The sequence below is a fragment of the Centroberyx gerrardi genome, chromosome 2 (assembly GCF_048128805.1).
Source record: "Centroberyx gerrardi isolate f3 chromosome 2, fCenGer3.hap1.cur.20231027, whole genome shotgun sequence".
NCBI lineage: Eukaryota > Metazoa > Chordata > Actinopteri > Beryciformes > Berycidae > Centroberyx > Centroberyx gerrardi.
This window is the reverse complement of record NC_135998.1, coordinates 23,121,063-23,136,878: the sequence shown is the minus strand read 5'-3', so window position 1 is coordinate 23,136,878 and position 15,816 is coordinate 23,121,063. Positions and strand designations below refer to the sequence as shown.

The 15,816-nt window shown below is 42.6% G+C and overlaps 2 protein-coding genes across 2 annotated transcripts in view; one reads left to right on the top strand and one right to left on the bottom strand.

Moving 5' to 3' along the window:
- The window catches only part of LOC139921682 (carboxyl-terminal PDZ ligand of neuronal nitric oxide synthase protein), a 52,689-nt gene extending 47,726 nt beyond the window's left edge, over window positions 1-4,963 (top strand). Inside the window, exon 11 of the mRNA XM_071911979.2 lies at window positions 2,623-4,963. Coding sequence (XP_071768080.1) covers window positions 2,623-3,190 — 568 coding nt within the window. The 3' untranslated portion in view covers window positions 3,191-4,963. The remainder of the gene's footprint in view (window positions 1-2,622) is intronic.
- st6galnac6 (ST6 (alpha-N-acetyl-neuraminyl-2,3-beta-galactosyl-1,3)-N-acetylgalactosaminide alpha-2,6-sialyltransferase 6) overlaps window positions 1-15,816 on the bottom strand; it is a 216,061-nt gene that overhangs the window by 57,729 nt on the left and 142,516 nt on the right. The gene's annotated exons all lie outside the window — the stretch shown is intronic.

Genomic DNA, 15,816 nt, shown 5'->3' with positions numbered 1-15,816 from the left:
TTACCACTCGTTCATGTGCACTCGACTGTAACTCCAATATTTCCGACATGACTTGAAGGCAGGATAAGACAAGAGAAATCTTTCAATAGATATTACTAAGGCTAAAGAATGTAAACTTACTTATCTGTTAGATCAGTAACTGTAATGTGATTACTGAAATTGAAACAGTAATCCCTTACTTTACTCCGTTACAGGAAGTAAGTAATGTGATTACAGTAACATGTTACTTTGTAAGGTTGGCTACCTCCAACACTAGTGATGGGAGGTTCCCACTTGATAACCCAGTAACACACCCATCCTCACCCATCCTTCTTCATTCAGGCCAGGTTTACACAGTAAATGATGTGCTAATCCTAGTGTAACAGCACAAGGTAAAGTTGCATCTGGTCCTGTTTATTTTGTAAACATGGTCTATTCCACATGCATTTGTGATGTGTATGCTCTGCACTGCTAAATCTTATTAATGACGGGTTCTCACTACACGACTTTTAGTCCAATTTTAGGCCCGATCAAGCTCAAGCTGAGTCTTTGCTGACTCGGCAGCAAGTAGATTTCACTGATGCCACACTGATGTACAACCCCCCTGATAAGGATTTGGAAAAGGTTGCTGTGATAGTATCTAGAATAAATATTTTGGATTGTGGACTGTTAGCACGAAGATAAAGTAAGCCCAATTTCGGTGTTAAGGCTCAAACAAAAATTTGAGTCCTATTCTTTGCCACAGAAAAGCTACAAGTTATCCATTTCGATAACATGACATATGTGACTTTTGGCAATTTTTGATTCTATCTTTGGGATTAAGCCATATTTGTTCGCAAATATTGATTGAACTGTCAAAGATCATAGAAATAAGGTATGAATTATTAAATTAAGAGAGTGGCATCGACCTTTAAATCAATCCCTCTGTGCTCGCATTTGTTATTTAGCTGTGTCAGGCAGAATTCAGGGAGGGGGAGCAAAATTGGAGGAAGACTAAGTGAGAAACAGAAATACAGACAGAGATTAGGTTTGGGGATAAACAGACAGAGAGAAGGGAAACGAGAAAGATGTCAGTAAGAGAACAGCAGAGAGATGTATGACAGGTAGGCTGACTGCGGCTATAGGGAGATGAGCAGAGAGGAGACAGAGATGGGGTAATAAAGGGAGAGGTAGAAAAATGGAAAGAAGAAAGAGCAGAGAGGGAGATAGGGCAGAGAGGTGTGTCAACATTGTGACAGAGAAGAGGAGTGCTGAGTCAAACGTATGTTAATGAGACTGGGAAGGAGAGAGGCAGCGTGCCACACAACGAAACACTATTTTTTTAATCTCGATCGGGCTGCAAATTCGTTTTAGTAACACCACCAGACTAAAAATAAAAGCAGAAGAAACCACAGCAGAATCCAACTTTTAACTGTACTGTATATCAATATAAACTACAGAGCAACTATTTCCCCTGGGAATTAAACAATAATATAATTCTTATGTCCAAGGTGTTTGATTTTGTTTTAGAAGCACTATCGGCAGCTTTCATGAAAACGATGCATAAAGCCTCTTAGAAGTTTGCGTTTTTATTGTAAGTGGTCCCCATTTAATAAACTTAGAAATAATAAAACAACAATTGCAGCTTTCACTCACGCAATTTCATGTCCCTAATGTTAGTTCTGTGAATTAAACAAATGCTCGCCGGGACACAAAATGGCTGTTTGCAAAGTGCCAGCAAATGGGAGCTGTGACATCAAGTGTTAGTGGGGAAACCGCTGATAATCATTCCTGGAGGAAATTAGTTTCCCTGCGCTGTCGCATGCTGCACCATTATAACAAGGCTGTACTTACTGTTGTTGTGAACACCAGCATCCTACAGAGGCACACTAAATATATCACCAAGTCACAGCCCATAAGTTCATCACTGAAACCAGGATTCAACCACAAACCAGATTTCACAAGGGAACCAAGTTAGCAGCCACCAGTATACTGTAAATGGGAGGAGTCAGGGAGGAACCGGGGCTTGTTAGTGGCTTGGTGTCAGGGCTTGTTTTCCAAGAGAAAGACTGTGATTATGTGTGTGTGTCGGTGTGTGTGCCGGTGCTTGTCATGGTATTGCTGTGGTACAATCAGAGAGACTGCAGTGTAGCTATTTATAGTGTGTGTGTGTGTGTGTTTGGTGCGATCAGCAGAGGAGGGGAAAGCCTGCAGCTCGCTCCTCTATTCTGTTCCCCCGCTGTCTTTTTCTGGCTCTCTTTCTCTTTCTGTCCCTCTTTTCTCTCAACAGGGGAGCTGTGGGATGTAGATAAGTGCCTAGACAGCCATAACAACAGGGGGAGAGAGGGAGAGAGAGAAAGAGAGAGAGAGAGCTACCGTCCTGTCTAGTAACAGCTTACGTCAAAGTGTGCTGGGTTTAAGAATGCGAGTGTTGGAGAGGAGAACTGGCTCGAGGCTTATTCCCACACTCTTAAATGCTTCTGCTTAGTGTAGAGGAAGCCGCACACCCTCACATACAGTAACTGCACAGTATGGATAGGATGGCCCATTCACTGCACCCATCACCATCATTACATTCAGACTTGTGTTGGTTCATTCATCTAATTTCAAGAACAAAAAGCTATTTTGTTGAACTCCACTAAGCTTCTGCTCTCTCACTGGCAGGTGTAAACAGACGATCCCCAAGCTGGACCCTCCTCCACCCTCCCTGAACCGTAAGCGGGCCAGTAGGACCTTGTCTCCGGGGTCAGAGGTCACAGCCATGCCCATGCTCGGGGAGGTCGGCGGCAACAGCGTGGCCCCCAGCCGCAGCAGCAGCCTCTCCTTCCCGGACATCACCCCCTGCTCGCTGTCGTCCGCTGATTTCCACTCCCTCAGCAACGGGGAGAGCAGCTCCTGCTCGGCCAGCGAGGACTCCGGGGTCCGCTCCGAGACCAAGTCCCTGCTGTCGCCGCTGCGCGACGACGAGGACCTGTTTGGGGACCGTGGGACTTTTCTAACAGCCTCCAGCGGCTGCGACAGTCCCCTGGAAGACAGAAGTGAAATGGTTCCCTCTTCTTCTTCTTCTTTGTGTCCCGCTGTTCCCCCCGCCCTCGCCACGCATTCGGACCGCTTTGAGCACACACTGCCCTTCTCCTCCGCCATCAACGATACCTGCCTTCACATCAGTTTCTCTGAGGACGAGCTGCTGGACAGCAGCCAAGAAGACCCCAGTGTCCCACAGCGGAGTTAGGAGGATGGGCTGTATGGGCCACTGGAGACGTTACACTATGTTCTTCAATCACCTTTTAATGCAATACTCACTTCCAGACCCTGCTCCTGTGTGTGCATGGGGCTTGATTTCAGGACTCTTAATTATTCTGTCCGCAGACATAACATATACCAGTTACTGGAAAATAATCTATTGTGTAAATTATTAGGCAATTGACAGATTTTAGTATTTTTATAGAGAGAGTAATGATCTGATTTACATTTTAGTGATTAGAATGTTAAGCAGAATACATGTAGCATTTCTTGCACTGTTAAAGTCACATAATATACTGTACCGTAGAGTTCAAAGCCAATGAGGGAACACATTTTATTTTTGCTAGTAGTCAATATTAAAACATTATTTTGTATGATGCTTTGCTGTGGTACAAACATGCAGACTTCATGGAGTGATATGTGACTATCATGAATGTTGCTTCAGCGTAACGCCATGGTCCTTGTGGGGCCGAGATGCTGTGGTGTTGGGAAGAGCCTCGCCCCCCGTGCAGCACCTGACCGGTTGAGGACTGGGAAGAAAGGAACAAGAAAGTCAGAGAATGGAAAAAGGGAGGAGAGAAGAGAAGTGAGCGCATCCAGTTGTTTGTGTGTATGCACATCCATTTGTGGCTGTGTGTGTTTTCGTATTAACAGGGTCGAGTTGGTGTGAGAATGTTTTGTGTTACTTTTGGCAGCTGGGTTTTTCTTGTAGGCTTCAATGCAGCGCTGGAAAAATTGGTATTAGAGCAGAAGGCATTTTGTACTTTGTATGGGGAGTACTGTATGTAGCATGGTTGTAACCATTCAGAACAAAGAGATTTCCAGATTGAAAATTGAAAATATGTTTTTTTTTTGTTGAGAAACAGCACAGAAACATAGTGAACCCTCTAAGATTAAAATAAGAATAAATGAACCACTGTGAAAGCTTTTGATTGCACCTGTCTGAATGGTGAGTCCATTCACTGACTTTCCATTATAAAGCAAACGCGCCAACTGAATGGAAAGATAATTGGAGGATCACAGAGGTCCTGGCAGAAAAGACAAATTCGCTGATGGATTTTCTCTTTTCTGACTCTCACTTTGAGGTCCTGACTGACACCAAATCCTCTTGAGTTACAGCTCTCAGCGTCAGGCAAGTCGATATTACTACATGCAACACATGCACTATATTGTCTTGGTGTAAGTAGCCTAGTCTGAACTTTGGCAACATTGTTTTAACTTCATTCCTAATATTATGACAAAATAATATAGTAAACCAATTATTGCTTTGCAAATCTAATTGCAAACAGAACATATCATGAGACATCCTAACTGCCGTTGTTCTTGAGTGTAGAAAACAGAAAGAGAAAAAGAACGTGAGTGCAAGTTTAAAAATACTGAGTGACTAAAAAAACAGTTGCTGCTTGTAATCATGAATGCTGATGAAAAAGAGTGGGAAACACATGGACTGCATGGAGCTGTTCAAAGCCCACAATATGAATCCAGGACTCTTTTTCATTACATGCAAGTAGCAAGATATCACTGCATCTATTAATAGTGTTTTTTTCAATTAAGTGCACTGGTGTAACCTACATAGATGTCAGGTAGAAGTGACAATAGATGGAAGGGAGAGGAAAAGGAGATGAGCTGTCAGGAGTGAAGAAGGGTGGTGTCACGGTGCGGGTGTTCCAAAACAGAGGCTTTTCTCAACATCACATGTAACGGGGAGATAAAACAGCAATAACACATGGATGAATGAAATTAATAAAGAGGATTAAACGGTTTCAGCATTCACCTGTTTTGTTTTTTTTTCGGTTGATTTTTATCCACAGTCTATGTGTTAGAGCCAGTTGAGTTTGACAAAATGACACTGTCATTTTTCATCATGAATACAAGGGTCACAGATGACAGAGTAAGTGCCATAGTGTGCGGTCATGTATTTTTCACCTGAATTATTACTGTGTCAAGAAGTAGACAAATTTTGGTATTCCATCCAGAGAAGAGCAAGGTTAGACGCTCACTCATGTGACCGTGCACACCGACTAATACAGACAGAGGAAAGTCATGAGAGCAGATGTTCAAAGGAATATCTTTCCCCTTTACTATTGAAATGAAAATTAACTGCATGTGTCACTTTACCTATTGGCTTCTTTGTTGATGTACTCTTGAATTAGGCCTATAATTTACTCAAAATTCTGCAGCATTTAAGGAGAACAGAATTAGTGTGGGTAGGGCTGCAACTAACAATTATTTTCATTATCGATGAATCTTGATTTTTTTTTTGATTAATCAGTTTGTCTATAAAATGTCAAAAATAATGACAAATGCCCATCACAAGTTACCAAAGCCCAAAGTGATTCTTAAAGTTGCTTATTTAGACTGACCAGCAGCGCAAAAAATATGTATATATACTGTATATTCCTTTTATAATGATATGAAACTGACAAAAGCAAGCAAATCTTAGCATTCATGAAGCTGTAATCAGCTATTTTTTTTGTATTTTTACCTGATAAATGACTAAAATGATTAATGGAGTATCAAAATTATCATCAATTTTCTGTTGATTGACTAATCGATTAATCCACTAATCATTTCAGAACTGTTTGTCAAACTGTTTTCCTAGACCTGGCTAGAAGGAGATTCAAATACAGTGTTCAAACAGGTGCAGTTGAGGAAATCAGAGCTGCTAGCTGTTATCATCGGGTAACAATACAATCTCAGACCCATCAAACACACAGACTCAGTTCCTTTCCATCTCTTTGGTCTCTCTGTGATCAAATGGGAACAAGCGTCAGCTGTCTGCTCTCTATCTCTGCCGTTTAACACCCCGACATTAATGATCTCTCTTAACATTCACTTTTGGCATGAAAAATTCATTTCTGTCAAACTCTTCCTCTCTCTCTCTCTCTCTCTTTCACATGCGTAGCATATTGATGGCACATTGCGACTTTCTCTCACTTTCTTTGAGTTGTTCTGTTCCAGAGCTGCTTGCTGAAGGTGAGGCGTTTCTCCCCTCGTGTCCCCGACCCTACAAGGAACCTCTGCAGTGCGAGGCTGAAACAGCTGACTGACAGGCTTAATGTGTCGGTGGCCTCAGCGGGGTTCAATCATGAGGAAGGAGGGAAGCAGGAAATCCTGGGACTCTCTATGGTGCTGGAGCTGATAATTCTCCTGCGCCACAGGCGAAAGCACTCTGATCCCAGGTGTATAAACATTGCCTCTGGTATAGGCAGCATCTAACAAGGGGATTGATGAAGTGTGTGTATGTTCCTGTGTATGTGTGTGTGTGATGTGTTGCTTTTGTGGCACAGGAGCTCATTTCTCCCTGTCTGACTGCCAGCCCTCCTTTACGGCTCGGTGCGGGTCAGGGAGAATTCCCCTGCTCGCTAATCAATAATGCAGGATGTCAGTGAAGCCTAGGAGAGCAAAAGCTACTCCCGTCTCCTCTTCTCTCAGTCTCTCTGGAGAGGCGGCCTCCACCTGAGCCCGTTCAATACCAGACTGCATCTGATCTGTGATCAATGTGACGTACCTGTGCACAGCCAGATCACAGCTTGAAGGCCACTGTTAACTTTAGCTCGCTCCGGCTTTGCATAGGCGCTTCAAGGAGGCACATGGACGGGCACCGGCCTTCATGTGCCCATTACTGCCGCTGAAGAGTCGGCGGTCTTTACCGCACAGACAGTTCAAGCCTGTCAGTGATCAAAGCCTCATGGGTGCGAAGCTGTGGCGTCAACGGTGATCAGACAGAGAGAGAACAGGGATCAACTCGCATTGCATGCCTGCTTATTAAAAATGGCTGTCCGTGGAAAATGGCAAGATAAGACATCGCCTTCATCCTCGCTTTTAGAGAATTTTCTAATTCATATAAAATTCATAAGCGCTGTAGGCTAATTCTGATACCATCAAGGTAGAACGTTACTATGCAGCTTATTCCAAGGCCATTGTGCCGTAACAGACTGAATAGTGATTTTCTAAATTCATTACATAGATGAATTTCACGTCATTTATTGTCTAAAATTTCATCCAGACATGAGAAAGAATAATAACATCCATATTCCCCTGATTTGATGTATAATTATACAGGTGCTGAGAGATCGGGCTCTGACTCTGCTGCAGACAGAGCGTAGTGTCCCTCAGCTCTGCCCGGCTGGAGTCCTCTCTCACTATGTCATGGCTTTATTAGGAAGCCAGACAGCTCAGATATGTAAACACTGACGGCCGGTGTTATTAGAGCAGTGTCAGGCGGACAGATGGAGCTGGGAATGAGAGGAAACGGCAGAGGTAGACCGTGGAGACAGGCGGCAGTGAACAGCCAGTTGGAACATGAGTGCCATGGAGCTGCGATGTCCCTCCAGTTGGACCCAGTGAAGTCGCACACAATAGACGACCTCTTGATTCTCCAGAGTGACATTTAGAAAATGGCAATAGATCTGTGGTTTCTATGAGAAACATCTGTCCTTCTGTCCATCAATGGCAGGAGCATTTGTGTTTTGGAGGGGTTAGTGCTGCTTTTATTCTTATTATCCTCTCCTCTGTGTGTGTCTCCTGGTGCACTCACTAGAATGCACATACACACACACAGTTTTATCCTTTTCTAGTTGTCATCCTTTCGTTTTTGTATTTTTCCAGCTTCTAGCGCACGCAATACAAGGTTGTACAGGCAAAAAGTATTGCTTTAACTTGTTATATTGCTTGAAGAGCCTGCGAGGCTCTGAGTGAGGGCTGGATGTGAGGGCCGTCTGGAGTCCGGCCCCGGAGGAGACACAATAACCCAGGGGTTCAAACCATTTCCTTTCCACGGAAATGTTTTCCTCCAGGTTAAGTGGAGGAGAAGTAATACTTAGAGCAGCCTGGTATCCACCCGCTACACAAGCCTGTACTTTCACAACCTGCCCGAAAAAGGTCAGCCAGAATCTGAAAGCCCAAGCAGCTCTTGTTTGCACGCTGAGAACTAATACAACCTGGCTCTATTGAAAAGCTAAATATAGGTTATGATGCCCAAGACTGGAAAGTACGTACCTCAATATGTACAGCAAGTTGACAAGAAGTCTCTGAGAGATATTGCTTTAGGGCTGCTGCTTGGACTGTCTGGTGCTTGGCTTGAGAGTTGGGTCGAAGCTTAAAGGTTTCACGTATTCTGATTTAAATTAGGAATAATAGCAATGCAATCAGTTCAATTTGTCACACTCTCAACCCACAACACACACTCAAGCACTTACAGTAATGCCACACTCTCAGTCTCTCACTGTCAACGCAACATTCACACACACTATTAATTATTTGAAAGAAGAGAAAAATGAATTGCCATGTAGGAGGCTGTTATAGCGTTATCCACCAAAATATGACAACCTGCAATATCCCAATCAATTGGTCACAAAATGTATCAATCACTTTAATTTTCGCTGCGCAAAGAAAATGTGTGGCACTGCAAATGAAAACTGTGGAGTATATTGTACTTACATTGTGTGCATAGCAATGTAAACATCGTTTTGTTGAAAGCAAAATATCCAGAGGTAGTCTCAGGAATAGGATAATTGATGGTTTTGCGCAGAAAGTATGGAATATGGAATTACAGCATAATATTATCTCTGGCAGCCCAGGCTGAAAAATACTGGTGGTTTCTCCGACCACTGTAGGCGATGGGCAGCAGGCTTGCAAAGATCAGAGGAAGAAAGGAGTGGAGATTATTCCATGTTATGGAGGAGTTAACATGGAGTCATGGGGTTTAGCTCCCTTTGGTCTTTTGGAGTATGTATGTGGAATAGTAATGCAATGTTAGTAATGTGTGTGTGTGTGTGTGTGTGTGTGTGTGTGTGTGTGTGTGTGTGTGTGTGTGTGTGTGTGTGTGTGTGTGAAGGCCTTGAGCTGCCTGGGGAGATTTAAGTACTGTATCATGTCCTGCATTTAGTGAGAGCACATACCAATAGGTCCAAGAGAGAGTTTGTTCAGCGCTGATTATTTTTCTTCTGTGTTTTCACAACCTTTTAACCTTGACTAGGGTACAAGGTGATTATTCAAATAAAGGAATGTGTGTGTGTGTGTGTGTGTGTGTGTGTGTGTGTGTACATGTGTGAGAATGAGAGAGAGAGAGAGAAAGAGAGACGCAGATGTTGACTTATAAGGCACTTTAATTAATCATCTCACATCAAAACAACAGGGGAATTCACAATTTCACCAATTCTCACACCCACGCACTCACACACAACACACACACACACACACACACACAACAAAACAACAGTGTATCAAAACCTTCTATTGCACTCTGCACTCTATACATGAACTCCACCCTTATAGGTGCACAGAGACCATCCCGTTCAACATTGCCACAGGGTCTATGGGCCCGATGCCCTCGCCTTGATCCTGGCTAAATGGCTTTTCACAAACAGAATACACTGGCCTGAGAATTATGCTTGACTTGCCAGATAAATTAATCTTACTTATTAGGAGATCTTGATATTGAGTTGCAAAACATTCAAAATATTAGGGAGATCTTCTTGATATTGAGTTGCAACCCCTTTTTTCACGCAATCCACATCTCAGTTGCCTCAAATCCTTCTCTACTCGTCTGCTTCTCTTTGTGTGCATCTCCTCCTTTGTGATTGGATAAGGGAATAATATGGGAAATTAATAAGTACACCTCATCAGTGTACTTCATGAAAATAGTGTCCCTAATTTTTCATACATTTTAGATTTTTTTTATATTCCACTGACTTTCTACAAACATGTGAATAACTGTTTCACATACTTCACCAAACGGACAAGTCCTAGTGAAATAAAGATGAAATTAGATTGATTAGCTGCAGTCAAATGACTGAACGACACTTGAAGATGCAGTCAATCAAGGATTGTGTGGGACCTTGTGGATGCTTTTAAGTCTGCATGTATCCAAGTCACTGTTCCTAATAACATCTGTCAGCACAACTCATGGACCCAAAATGAGGCTCTACCCCACTCCTGTCCTGGGTGAAGTCAGCAGCACTGACACTGAACCAGACAACTCCTGTCTCACCCAGTCAAACAAGGCTGTTCTCTCCCTGCTTGTGTTTGGAGCCTGTACTGTGCGTTCACCAATAGAGACCTGCCTCTTTCTGTAAGCTGTTAACACCCAAGACTAACACTACTTCACCACTAACATCCGTGCCATGGCTCATCATGAAGCCTCTCCACGAGAGGACGGCAACAAAAACACAAAAGCGTCTCCATTTTTCACTCCGTCTCAAGAGCTATTTATATTTACAGTGGCAACACACATGTCCTCCAAGAAGAGAGAGAGAGAGAACAGAGCATAGCAACCAGGGAAGAGAGAGCTCCACGTGTCCTGTGATTGTGAAACCTGTTCATTTTAAATGGTGGCAGATGTTTCCTCACAGAAGTCATCCATTTATTTAATGGATACCTCCTGCTAGGTGCCAGAAGTAGGGTTAGACCAATATCGGTTTACCTTCTTCCATCTCAATCAACTGTCCTTCTGTTGTTTCCCCCCTTTTTTAACCAATTTAACCATTTTTACTCTTTTTCAACTTTTCCCTTTATACTCCTGCTGTGTCACTGGCCCTGTTAATCCCCCATACTTCAGAGAACGTCTATGGAAATGACAGACTTCTCATGATTACTGAAGCCTCTCTCACAAAATATTCACAAAATAATGACAACAAATGATCGAATTTGCATCTCACCATTCATTCACCAGCAGTGAACAGACAGTCATTTGATTAAGATCCTCTCTTTTTTTTTTTTCTGCGTGTGCCCTTGCTTGTAATCTGCCATCTGGACAAAATGCTGAGCACAACCCTCACAAACATGCACGTACGCAGTGGAAGAGAGAGATAAAACTAATTACTCACTCACTGTTCTTTGCAATAAAAATTGATCGAGCAAAGTGAGGGTGTGTGTGTCACTCCTTTCATATCTGTCTCTATATAGTTTAGTTTGTATGCTGATAACCCCAATGACACACATGCTCTCACCCCTCTTTTCTCTAAGTAAGTTTCTCCATCACTCTGCATCTCTCTCACCCTATAGTAGAACAAGAAATGGCTTAATCGGATCCTGTGTATCGATAAACGTGGATCTGCAAGCTGGCACCAGCTGTTGCTATCTATGTGCATGAGATGTGAAGCAGTCTGTCATTGTCTCATCTAAGGAAGACTTCATCCATGTCACCAGTGGGCTCAGCACAGAGGATGCATTACCTCTCCTTGTATTAAATAAGGCCTATCTCCATGCATCCTTTTAGATTAAATGAATAGGGCTGAGTCCACTGCAGTCCACACACACACATACTGTACACACATGCACGTGCACACACACTGACTATATGGATAATTATTCTTATTGAAATCTCGATCTAGTTAATTATAATGTTCTAGTTGAGTAGGGAACAGCACTAGCTGTCACAGTGCTGGTCCAGATCGACCGCATGCCTCTTCCCTGCTGTCCTTGTACCATAGAGACTGCACACCAAGACTCAGCTATGTGATGAGGCTGGAAAAGCCGCACCATACAGTAAGTTTGACATCTTATTGAACGGGAGAGTTTGACAGTTTCGAGGGGTTGCAATTTCACGCCTTCTTTATTACATTATACTAAAGCATGAGTCAGCTTTTTAAGCCCTTAACCCCTCTCTGTCTCTATACTCATTAGATGTGATACCTGTCGCCTTTTATCAGACCTCAACCTAGGCCTGGTTTTAATTTGTGTGTGTGTGTGTGTGTGTGTGTGCAGGTGTGTGAAGAGAGACAGCGTGAGCGAGAGAGCCACAGAGTAACACTATCAGTTGACATGGAGGAGGATCATAGTGCGGTGGTGACTCAGTCAGTCAGCTCACTCAGCTGTGCTGTTTCAGCTCTCTCCAAATCTGATGCGTTTTCACACTCAATTTATTTCATCACATCCCCAAGGGGAGATTCATTTTGACTTCGGCAAGAGTGCCGTCCTTGGAAGAGAATTCTAACAAATACAATAGAAATACAATTGAAACCCCCGCTTCCCCTCCGATTTGCCCTCACCCTCTCTCTCCCTCTCCACCTCCCTTTCACTCTGTTAAGACTGTGAATCCCATTGCTTCTGATTGTGTCGTCCTTGCATATTGTAGGAACAGCAGCTCTAGCTTTTCCAGGGATTTTACCCCAGCTGGAAAAAACTGCCGCCTGGCGACTTGCCACAAATCGAGTCAGAATACATAATCAGAGCGGTACTCGTGAATATAGAAAGCAATTCACGGACAAGATTTATAATCTGCTCTGCTTATCCTGTGAAATAACAGCTTAGGAAACAGCAATCTGCCTTTTGCTGGCGGCACCGAGGCTCAGTCAGCTACAGCGCTGCCGCCTCACAGCCGTGCCGACCGGGCATGCAGGGCTCATTGCATGATGATGGGGCCAAGTCACAGTCTCTATTGATACAGAGGCCCCAACCACAGTTATTAAACCACCACCTATTTTATTGTGTTTCATGTTTATAAGCAATGCATTAATGAATATTATCTAACTAAGATATAGAGCACTAATTATACTGGCGGGGCCGGGGCATCTATGTGTAGACATAATCAAACCTTTTCAATAAATTTTAATAAATAAATGTAACAGTTTTTTTGTCCTTCATTCACCTCTCATTTACATATTTCATAAATTACACAGCTGTCCCACCCATCATCAGTTTTTATATGACCACTGGCAATAACCTTTGCCTTTTTGAGACAGAATATAGAATGCTATTTGAAGCCGTGCATATCTCTCCGTTCACATTTCTAAATGAATTCTTCCATTATGGAGATGAATCAGATCATATAGAGTATAGTGACAAATTGATTAGAGTGATGCTGAAACAGCAAGCACGCTGCTCTCTGGAGGCACGAGGCAGGGAACATCCCTTCTCATCTGCCACACTCGATCTCATACCTGTCACAAAGGAAACACACACACACACACACACATACACGAACACAAGCACACACATCTTCACACAAACGCAGACACACACCAAAGCGCACATGCTGCCACAGGGCATTGATTTATCTATTTCCATATCGCTGATTTACGTATTTTAATTTATCCTGTCCTTTTTATAGGAGGAGTGACTGTATCGTTATGTTAACTTTGTCATGTTAACGTCTCTGCCCCAACATCTATATTCCATGTTCCCAGGCAGCATCCAGTCAAAGCTACATTCGTCCAGCAGTGCCACACAACTCTATAGCAGCAAACCCAGATAATACTATCCTGGTCTTCTCTAAAAGCAAAGATAAACCTCAACACTGCACTGCCTCTGTGTTTAGCCGGCCAAGCGCAGCATTATTATCACCCCATCGGGTTCATTCAAATACATGACTGTGCTTTGACTACAGCCTGTCCTTCACCTTTAAGATTCTGCTCTGCTTCTCATTTGTTCCTTTTTTTTTTAATTATTTCCTTTCCCTTCCCTCTCATTTTATCCTCACTCTACATTTCCCTCACTTCCATTACTTTTTGATCTATCCTCTCTCTCCTGTCCTTCTCCTTCCCCTTATCCACATTTTTTTTCCACTTCCTCCCTGAAATACACCCCTCCCCCCTTCCCTTTCTCCCTCCCCTTCCCGTTCATCCACATTTCTCTCTCGTTCCTCTCCCTTCTCTCTCTCTCTCTCTCTCCCCTCCATCCTTCTCCGCCACACCTGTTTGCGTGTCCCTGTCTGGGATTGCTTCGTTAGATTGTGCTGTAATTGACAGAGGCAGATGTAACTGTAAAAGCAGAACATGAAGACTTAATCTGTTTACTCTAATCAACTCACAGAGCCATTTCACTCAACTGTACAGCTGCCAGGAGCAGACACGTGCACGCGTGCGCGCACACACACACACACACACACACACACACACACACACACACACACACAGACAACGACAACAGGCTAAAGTTTTTTTTGTTTTTGCTGTTTACCCAGGAACAGAATATTATTACAATTATATTTTTAGATCAAAAGATTTATATGAGGCAAGAAAAAAGATCATTCGTTTTTGATTATTGCGAGATGATTTTGGAGAGTAGTAAAATATCCTGAGAAGGGGAAATGAACAGAATTAATTGTTGTTGCAGTTCATCATTTTACGATACGATACAATATGATACGATACGAAAGTTGCATATTGTAGGTTTAATGCATTTTTAATTTACAATGGCATTCAGTAATCTTATCTTTTTGAATTTACTACCAATTTGAAAGTTGCACAGTTGAACATCAAAGCTGCCAGCTTTGAAAACAGAACACTGAAGTTAAACCACTGACACAATCCACAGATGAAACTGTCACCTCTGAATAAGCCGCCGACTGCATAATCTCCATGAGCCAACTTGTGATTTGAACTATCACTTCTGATCCATTCTGCACCAATAACTGAATCCTGCTCAGGTGGGATGTCTTCCTTAAACAAGAATGTTTGTACCAACTGTAATAGACAGATTAGAGAAAGTATGGATGGAATTTTCAGATGTTTAGTTGATTTTAAAAGCAGTCATTACTTACATGCACAGCCTTAATATTATAAGAATAACCTCCAAAATCATGGCCATGTGAACAACACCAAACTATTCGCTATTGCAGCACAAATCTTCACCGATGGGGCATTTCCACCCACCATACCATATCAGATTTTTAGGGGCATAATTCTGCATGTATTGCTCAAAAAGATCTGGAAACTAGAGCACAAATTTTATTGGAATTTTAGTTATGAAATAGAATTAAAACAGGGATTTGTTTGAGAGGGAAAGCAGCTAAAAGTGTAATAGAAATAAAAACCTAAGAAAGAAATGCAATGTTTATTTGTAATTAGTGACAAAGGTATGGTCAGTGGATGGATGGATGGATGGGTGGATTACACTATAATTGATTGCAAATTGGACACTTCTAGTGTAAAAGTTTACACATACACTCACTCACGCACTCACACACACACACACACACACACACACACACACCCACACTCTCTCACACACACATACACCGAGAGAAAGAGAGAGAGAGAGAAGATAGCAGTTTGCTTGACAGCAGGAGGAGCTGTCTCTGATGAGAGGATAATGGATGGAAACCCTGTTGTTGGTCTGTCAGGTCTCTCTTTCTATTGCTTTGTCTCTAAGAATACCTCCACACCTCTCTAATAGAAACAAATGTGCCACAAAAGATTTTTCTCTCCTCCTCCTCCTCCTCCTCCTCCTCCTCCTGTGTTCTCTGTCTTCAGAAAGGGACACCATTCAGACAGAAGCATAGCGTGGCTTGAATATCAAAACAGTTGCATAATCAGTTTTAATTACTACTGGAGAACAAGGATGTTTTCATTAATTGTTTGTTCCAGAACAGTAACACAGTATGTTCTGTACTGATCTTCTCTTAAACGTGATTTGTTTAATGGCATTGCTTTGTCAGTGGTGCCTTTAGCTATCAGGCCATTGAACTGTATGGATTATACAGTAGTTGATCAGATCGCATGGGAATAAGTGTCTTATAGTATGTTGCTCTGGTTTCTTCCCACAGCCCAAAAACATGCAAGTCAGCTGGATTGAAGACTCTAAATTACCAATAGGCCTGAGTGAGTTTGTGTATTGTATATGATGTAGTATAATGGTGTGTAGTATGTATATGGTGTAGTAAACAATGTA